Source organism: Entelurus aequoreus, linkage group LG09, assembly GCF_033978785.1.
Source record: "Entelurus aequoreus isolate RoL-2023_Sb linkage group LG09, RoL_Eaeq_v1.1, whole genome shotgun sequence".
Classification (NCBI taxonomy): domain Eukaryota; kingdom Metazoa; phylum Chordata; class Actinopteri; order Syngnathiformes; family Syngnathidae; genus Entelurus; species Entelurus aequoreus.
The window spans coordinates 17,680,064-17,690,027 of record NC_084739.1 but is presented as its reverse complement, the minus strand read 5'-3'; the positions used below and the strand labels follow the sequence as shown (position 1 = coordinate 17,690,027).

General features: G+C 36.9%; 1 protein-coding gene across 1 annotated transcript; it reads left to right on the top strand.

Moving 5' to 3' along the window:
- The first annotated feature begins 2,559 nt into the window (after positions 1–2,559).
- Positions 2,560–6,276, top strand: si:ch211-217g15.3 (uncharacterized protein LOC368914 homolog). The gene is made up of 4 exons (XM_062057632.1): positions 2,560–2,659; positions 2,749–2,806; positions 2,917–2,954; positions 5,737–6,276. Exons 1-4 carry the CDS (start codon positions 2,652–2,654, stop codon positions 6,215–6,217), a joined length of 585 nt encoding a protein of 194 aa, XP_061913616.1. The 5' UTR covers positions 2,560–2,651; the 3' UTR covers positions 6,218–6,276.
- Positions 6,277–9,964: the final 3,688 nt, after the last annotated feature.

Below are 9,964 nucleotides of genomic sequence, written 5' to 3'. Positions count from 1 at the left end.
AGCCTGTCTTCTTGCAGTCAATGTAAGGATGCAGCACTGATTTGATTTCAATTGGATTAATGACTTGTTTATTTTATTTTATCCATTCATTTTTCTACCGCTCGTCCCTATCGGGGTGGCGGGGGTGCTGGAGCCTATCCCAGCTGCACTCGGGTGGAAGGCAGGGTACACTTTGGACAAGTTGCTACCCATGTTTTTTTTATTTTACAATACATTTTCCACAGTTATGATTTATCTTTATTACTTTCATTATCTTTATCCTACCTACTGGAGAGCAACCTTAATTGTTTTTAAATGTATCTCTATATTGATCTATTTATTATTTAGAAATACTCACACCATTTTTATGGTCAATGTTATCATTATTGCAATATTGAAACCGTTGTTGGGCCACGAGTGTTGACAATATCAAACAAACAGAAGAAGTCTGGAGTGTGTCTCATAGGGAAGTTTATTGGGCGCAAAAATTATGACTACAGTGATGACGCTGTTTTTATTTGCACTTAAATTTTATTGACAGTTTAGTTAAGAAACATATTCATTAGTATAATTGTATGTACATTTATTTGTTGTCAGTTATGTACAAATCCCTTCTTATGCAGTATATTTGATTAGTATTTAGTCAAATTGACCTAGGCCTAAAGTTTATGTGTTTAAAAAAAATTATCATCTTTGTGATTAACACATGTTTTCATATCATTTGACAAGGTTGTAAATTGTAATTAGGATAGATATAAATATTGCATACGATTAAAATTAAGAGTAAGATTACTAATTCAATGTTAAAATTTTAGTTGTCTCCCAGGCCACTCTAGTGGAAAAGTTGGGCCCCGAAGTCAAAAAGGTTAAGATTAAGTATTAAATCAGCCAAATGCCAAAAACTGTAGAATCTCAATTTACAAGTTTTACAGTTTCTGTGACCGCCCTGAGATCGGTAGGTCGTGAGTTCAAACCCCGAACGAGTCATACCAAAGACTATAAAAATGGGACCCATTACCTCCCTGCTTGGCACTCAGCATCAAGGGTTGGAATTGGGGGTTAAATCACCAAAAATGATTCCCGGGCGCGGCCACCGCTGCTGCTCACTGCTCCCCTGTGGGGATGGGTCAAATGCAGAGGATAATTTCACCGCACACTACTGTGTGTGTGTGTGTGTGTGTGTGACAATCATTGGCACTTTAACTTTAACTCTCAACTCAAAAACACTTGTATCTCAAATCTTAGACGCCCATTGAAATAAATTGAAATACATTTGATGCTTGGCCTCACCAAAACAGCACAATTTTAACATGAACATCCATTATATTTTTAAAATAAATACAAACTTTTAGATAAGAAATACTGTATGAAAAACAATACAATAGAATTTACTACTAACAACTTCAGTAGGTTTATGAAGTTATGTAATAATAATGTTTTGGATCATTAATTTGGAGAGTGGCCTTCTACGGTATGTTCTTTGAGCTTTTTTGCCATCAAACAAACAATGTGCAGCTTCTCCATATTTTCATGGATAAATGTTCACCGTTTGGAAAATATTTAAATGTCCTTGCTGGCACAAATGTTGACCCTTGCTGCTTCAGTATGATGCAGACTAGCATTACTACACTCAAACTGCCATGCCAAGTCAGCCATGTTTTTGTTGACTTATATTTTTAAAATAAATGCATTTAATTTGCTTCTTCTTCTAAGCACTGTCCTTCACACTCACTTTCTTCCTTCCTATGGTTGGAAAACAAAGTTACGTCCATCTCTAGCTTTAAGCTAATGGTAGCGCGTAAGACCAGATGTTTTGGGTGGTATCGTACGGGGTTCATTCTGACAATCAGTACGCCCACTTGCGTAACTCAAATTAATGCTCACAATTTAAAGCATAACAAACAGCTCGTATCTCAAAATACTCTTAAGGTACCACTTTACTGTATGTATATGTGTTTAGATATATACATACAGTACAGGCCAAAAGTTTGGACACACCTTCTCCTCATTCAATGCGTTTTCTTTATTTTCATGACTATTTACATTGTAGATTGTCACTGAAGGCATCAAAATTATGAATGAACACATGTGGAGTTATGTACTTAACAAAAAAAGGTGAAATAACTGAAAACATGTTTTGTATTCTAGTTTCTTCAAAATAGCCACCCTTTGCTCTGATTACTGTTTTGCACACTCTGGGAATTCTCTCGATGAGCTTCAAGCGCACCTGTGAAGTGAAAACCATTTCAGGTGACTACCTCTTGATGCTCATCGAGAGAATGCCAAGAGTGTGCAAAAAAGTACATAACTCCACATGTATTCATTCATAGTTTTGATGCCTTCAGTGACAATCTACAATGTAAATAGTCATGAAAGTAAAGAAAACGCATTGAATGAGGAGAAGGTGTGTCCAAACTTTCGGCCTGTACTGTATATATATATACAGAACAATACAGCGTATATGAAGTGAGCTAAGGTATATAAACCTAGGCATTAAATCAAGCATTATACCAGAAACTCGATAACGATTCGATGTTGCCATATTGACACGATGCAAAGGTCAAATGAGTGTAACTTTATTGTTGGAACTTTGGACCATCATTTCCACTGTAGCTGAACTGAAGGGATATTTTCTCCCTCACATTTTGCAAGAGACAAATAACAGAAGCACCATGTTCAGGTAAGATAATAACCTTGTATTTTTCATGGAAGTTCAAGTGTTCTAACTCGAAAGCACCACATTGATCCTGAGTCTTTTTTCCGTTGTAGGATTACTCTTTTGGTCTGCTTGATATTTGGCATTGCAGCTAAACCATATAATTCATGGGTATGTACTGTACTTATAGCATAATGCAGCGTCAACTCTACGCATAATAATGTAATGGCAGTTGGAAGCTATAGTCAATAATGTACGATTTTTTTTTGTTTGTTTCTTAGAATAAACCTGCCGATAAAGCCTTCCAGGACACAGTCATGTAAGTTATGTCTTTAAACAAGTGTTGTCAAATGATACATATTTGAAAATTAATCACACTTTTGAATTTGGATTAATCGTGATTAAATACAGGTTATTAATTTAAATAATATTTTCACACAAATGCAATTTTATTATCTGAAACCTATACAGGAAAATGTTTTCTTATATTTTACTTGAACACACGTAATGTATTTGTTCAAAACTTGCCAACAGTTTTATCTAAAGTCCAGTCAGGGTGTATTTTGAAGTGAAATTTTCCACCAGTCAGAGTCTCCTCACTCATCTTTGCACTGACGTATGCACTTCAAGGTAACTTATCCGCGGTTAAATTAAAGGAGTATGTACAGTCAACATAATTTGCGTGACTAATCTGCGTATATACATGATTAATGTGATAATGCGATAGTTTTTTTTGTGATTAATCACATGTATTTTCTCATTATTTTTGACGGACCTACTTTATAAACTCATGAGTTATAAAAGCACTCTTTGACTGCCATTTTTGCAGGAGTAGTAACCAAACAAACATTTCTGCTTGGTGCTGTCAAAGTCAACACTTTAATGTAAACCCTGATTTATTTTCACGCCTGTACGTTGCTTTGTTCGTACATTTAATATACTGTAAAGATGTGCACACCATCCCCTAAATTGGTGTAGCCGTGTATACTTTACAGCAGTGGTTCTCAAACTTGTTTCACCGAGTACCACCTCAGAAAACACTTGGCTCACCAAGTACCGTATTTTCCGCACTATAAGGCGCACCTAAAAACCTCAAATTTTCTCAAAAGCTGACAGTGCGCCTTATAATCCGGTGCGCCTTATATATGGACCAATATTGAGCCACAACAGGTCTCGCAACTACGGGATGCATAACTTAATCCCAGCCTCTACTGTAGCGTCTATTCTATGCGCCTTATAATGCGGTGCGCCTTATATATGAACAACATTTTAAAATAGGCCATTCATTAAAGGTGCGCCTTATAATCCGGTGCGCCTTATAGTGCGGAAAATACGGTACCACCTTAATAACTAACATTATAATACAGTAGCGTAGTAGGCCTGTATATTCATTAAAACATGGCAGAGATTTTATTTAACGAGTATATTTCATATTTTTGGCCACTTTAACATTACACACAGTTTGAACAGTAACACTGTGTTTGAATATTTAATTGCCATATTTTCTGGACCCTACCCGCCGATGAGCGGGTCTATTCAGGTCTTTTTTCATACAAAAGGCGCATTAAAGGGGTCTTTTTTTTTCTTCTTTCTAAATTTAAAAGAAAAGTTGGTTTTGCATAATATTGTGAAACGAAACGCCAGATAATATATCTGCTAATGGGTGCCATTTTGTCGCCCCTTATACACACACCATAGTAATACTAGTATATCTGACTACGGTAGCCGTAATGGGCCGACAATCCATCAAGCGGTGCGGCTTCAAAGTCGTACTAAAACAGTTTTATGGGTGCCGTGTGTAATGTTCTTTATTTTCAATGGAACATTTAAAGTTTTGGTGTTGTTTACTGGCGTCTTATCGCAGTCTACACGTATCTCCTATGTGTGACTGCCATCTATTGGTCACACTTATCATTACACCATGTACCAAATAAAAGCGCTTCGAGGTTGGTAAGCACAACCAGAATTATTCCATACATTAGGGGCACCAGAATATAAGGCGCACTGTCAATTTTTGAAAAAATGAAAGGGTTTTAGTGCACCTTATAGTCCGAAAAATACGGTAGGTGACTCTTCACTAGATGCCCGCTCACCACAAGGGCTTTACAGTCAAATCAACTGCAACTTGATATTACATTGTGAAGTGTTTCATTGTTTGGGACTGTTTCTTTCTAGGACTGTCAAAGTTAACACTTTAACTCAGGTGTGTCAAACGTACGGCCCGTGGGCCGGATCAGGCCCGTGTACAGGTTTTATCCGGCCCGTGGGATGAGTTTGCTAAGTACAAAAATGAGCCGAAAATTTTCAATGAAAGAAACCGCTGTTCTAAATGTGTCCAATAGATGTCGCATTAGCAATTATTTGTATCTTTGTAGATGATGCTACATATGTACAAAAAAAAGAAACCACATTAATGTTAGTGCACCAGTCGAGGAAAATGAGCAAACTACATAAATAACATCCTGTAATTTGATTTTGATATACTTTTTTTTTATCTTGATAGATTGAAAATTAATACCAATGAGTGAGATGAACATTATCACATAATTTATTCAGAAAGTATAAATAACGACAAATAAAGATAGAATACTATTAACCGCAACATGTAAGTGTAAAAAAACTCCAACAACATTATGATTTGTACATTTTCAGAATGTGCTTGTTAGATTTTTAAACAAAGAAAACAATCTGAAGTTGTCTGAATTTTTAAGTTATCGCGCCGTGATTTTACCAGTCCGGCCCACTTGGGAGTAGATTTTCCTCCATGTGGCCCCCGATCTAAAATTAGTTTGACACCCCTGCTTTAACTAATTTGATTAATCACGCAAAAATGATCACATTAATCATGTATAAATGCTGATTAAACGCACAATTTATTTTGCCCGCGCATGCTCCTTTACTTTAACCGCGGACACAAATGAAATACAATACAATTGAAAAAAAATACATTCGAAAAAATACACAACAATTGTATTTGTGTCAAAATATTGTGCATGCAAGTAATTTATTGTGAGTATTCGTGATTAATCAAAATATAATGTTATTTGCAATAATTTGTCCACAGGGTGAGGAAATAGTGACGTTTGTGTTGTTTATTTCAGGTCGGGAAAGAGGCCTTTAAGTGTGGAAGTGGAGCCCCCAGAGGACATGGATCAAACAGACATTGACATCGATCCAAGCATGAAGATTTGGGAGAGTATAGTCGCCACTGGTAACGGAAATCAGGCCATGGTGGCTGAAGAAGATCGGGATGACGTGCACCATCCCTCTAACCTGCAGAACCTTCAGCATGCCCAGGACAATACCAACAAGGAAGAGCCTGAGCAGGACTCGGATGTGATGTACCACAAAGCCGTAGAAGAGCTGCATCGATACATGGCCCCGCTCACAGGGGAAGATACACACAGAGTCCGCTTTCCTCAACCTCTACCAGAGGAGAGCGAGGCGCTTGCACGTGTCGGACGTCACGTAGAACCAGAGCGGTACCAAGACGACAACAAAGCTGCTGTCGTTGATTGGCCGTCTGAGAACAACAATTACAACCAACCAGAGGAAGACCTGGATCATCTCTACCACCACTAATCATTTGGCAATATGTAAATACATGCCTGTTGAACATTAAATAATAAACTCATAATGACACTTCCCTTGTTTTTTCACTTATTGGCCTGCAAAAGTAGGAAGAAACCATCTAAAGTAGGAGTCCTCCATTACTTTTGGTCCAAAGGCCACATTTTCTCCTGACAGACACTGTAAGGTCCAGTTTTTAACACAATAATACAACTATAAAAATGAATACTATAAAGATACTATAGTATGAGTATACTTGTTTAAATATACAGTACAGGCCAAACGTTTGGACACACCTTCTCATTTCAATGCGTTTTCTTTATTGTCATGACTATTTACATTGTAGAACACTGAAGGCATCAAAACTATGACACCTGTGAAGTGAAAACCCTTTCAGGTGACTACCTCTTGAAGCTCATCGAGAGAATGCCAAGAGTGTGCAAAACATTGTAGATTGTCACTGCAGGCATCAAACTATGAATGAACACATGTGGAGTTATGTACTTAACAAAAAAAGGTGAAATAACTGAGAACATGTTTTATATTCTAGTTTTTTCAAAATAGCCACCCTTAGCTCTGATTACTTTTTTGCACACTCTTGGCATTCTCTCGATGAGCTTCTAGAGGTAGTCACCTGAAATGGTTTTCACTTCACTGGTGTGCTTGAAGCTCATCGAGAGAATGCCAAGAGTGTGCAAAGTAGTAATCAGAGCAAAGGGTGGCTATTTTGAAGAAACTAGAATATAAAACATGTTTTCAGTTATTTCACCTTTTTTTGTTAAGTACACAACTCCACATGTGTTCATTCATGGTTTTGATCCCTTCTGTGACAATCTGCAATGTAAATAGTCATGAAAATAAAGAAAACGAATTGAATGAGAAGGTGTGTCCAAACTTTTGGCCTGTACTGTAAGTAATAAAACCATTAAAGTTGCCTAAACCTGAAAACTGAAAAATGACATCCATCTGTCTATCATCACCAGGAAGCTATTTTACTTTGTTTGCAATTATTTAATTTTACTTTCAAAAGTCTGCCAGCTGCTTTGTGAGTATTGCACATTGGCGATGTGCAGATCAATACTGAAATATCGATACTGAAATATCGATACTGAAATATCGATACTGAAATATCGATACCATCTTTCTGCTCTAATATTGATTCTCAAATCAAAATATTGATACTTAAGATATTTGAGATAGTGCATCATTAACTGGAATACAGCGTTAAAAAGTAACTAAACTTGTGAATGAAGCAATGTGTCAAAAATGTTCATGTGACTGAATTGTGACTTACTTTTATGCATGCATGTTCCAAATAAACTCAAACTGAACTCAAAAAATATATATATTTCATTGCACAACATACCAATATATATTTGAGGTTTATAGTCTGGTGCAGCTAATATATGATATATAAAAAAATGTAGTGAGTGCGGCTTATAGTCTGTAAAATAGTGTACTTGTTTCTTATCCCATTTTGAACATTTCCTGAATGTTTCATGCAAAACCAGCCTTAACTTTTTGAGCTATGTTGCTAACTAAGTAACTAACTGACAAACAGCAACCTCCTGGCTGAGGCAATATATTTAATATTTATGTAAATATTACATATATATGTTATATTTTATATCGCTATATTTAGTCTATTTATACCTGCATTGTCCTTTCCATCCTTACACTTTCCATCATTGTAACTGAGCTACTGTGTGGAACAATTTCCCTTGTGGATCATTAAAGTTTGTCTAAGTCTAAGTCTAACATTGACTTCAATGTTTTGACTGCAGGCTGCCAACTATCGCACGTTTGATATCATTCACAGCACATTTTGGGCTCTGCTGACAGTGTTTCAGTCAAACAAAAAGTATAATGAATGTCATCAATGCCACTGACCACACACTTCATCTTCTGCCTGTGTTGTTGCTGCTGGCGCCCAGCGGATAATTCAAAGCAGAGGCCAGCGGCGATGTTCCAACAGTCCCTGCAAGCCAAGAATGTGAGATAATGAAAATATTTGTCGGTTGACCCCCCCGTCTTCATCCCCGTCACACCCCGCTCACCCTCAACTCAGCTTGTTTCGTGGGGGATAAAAGCATCTTTGACCTCGCTCCTGTAAACAGTTGGAAATGTACAAAAAATATATATAATTGATTTTTATAAATAGAAGTCACAGTAGAGTTGATGAGTTGGACAGCTGTTTCTATTAGTGTTGTCCCGATACCAATATTTTGGTACCGGTGCCAAAATGTATTTCGATAATTTTCTAAATAAAGGGGACCACAAAAAATGGCATTGTTGGCTTTATTTTATCAAAAAATATTATTCTTATTGCAAATTTAGTCCTTAAATAAAATAGTGAACGTACGAGACAACTTGTCTTTTATTAGTAAGTAAGCAAAAAAAAGGATCCTAATTAGTATACTGACGTATGCAGTAACATATTGTGTCATTTATCATTCTATAATTTTGTCAAAATTATAAGGGACAAGCTGTAAAAATGTATTATTAATCCACTTATTCATTTACTGTTAATATCTGGGTACTTTCACTTTTAACATGTTCTATCTACACTTCTGTTAAAAGGTAATAATCACTTATTCTTCTGTTGTTTGATACTTTACATTAGTTTTGGATGATACCACAAATTTAGGTATCAATCCGATACCAAGTAGTTACAGGATCATACATTGGTCATATTCAAAGTCCTCATGTGTCCAGGGACGTATTTCCTGAGTTTAGAAACATAATAGGAATTTTTAAAAGGAAAAAAGATTTTGTGACAATAAAAAATATTGATGTATCCATAGTAGTGAAGTGAATTGAAGTGAAGTGAATTATATTTATATAGTGCTTTTCTGTAGTGACTCAAAGCGCTTTACATAGTGAAACCCAATATCTAAGTTACATTTAAACCAGTGTGGGAGGCACTGGGAGCAGGTGGGTAAAGTGTCTTGCCCAAGGACACAACGGCAGTGACTAGGATGGCGGAAGCGGGGATCGAACCTGCAACCCTCAAGTTGCTGGCACGGCCGCTCTACCAACCGAGCTATACCGCCCCAGTAGTAGTATCAACTAGATACGCTCCTGTACTCGGTATCATTACAGTGGATGTCAGGTGTAGATCCACCCATGGCGTTTGTATACATTGTGACGCCGGTGAGCTATGGTGTGTAGTGAAGCATGTTTAGCTATTCCTCGTCCTACAGGGATGATACTTGTAAGAAACTTACTTTATTTGAGGATTGGTGATTTAGAAGTAGCTAAAACACTTTAGCAGCTATCTAGCTAGCTTATGTCTTAAAGTACCTCTTCCTGAGGGCGTTTCAGCGTTATAACGTCACCTTTATCTTTAGTTTTTAAGCCAAAATGCGTCCGTTCTCCCTTTCCTGTCTACACACTGTGTCTGCTTGTAAGTACTCTGTGATTGTGCGCTGCCGAACATGCTCCTCTGCTCGTAAAACCAGCAACGTCACGACGTGACGACAACGGGGGCATCAGTACTTTTTAGAGGCGGTATAGTACCGTATATGATTCATTCATTCGTGGTACTATACTAGTATTTCATAAACTAATCTGACATATTATCTTTTTAGAGTTTTTGTTTTTTTCTTTATGTGATGACATCATAGCATGAGTGGCGCAGGCCCAGTGTCAGGATAAGTGTGATGATAACCATAGAGTCAAAAAAGTGATCAGGACGGAATGAGCAAAGTTATTAATAAATTGACATTACACACAAATGACTACATTGACCTGAATATA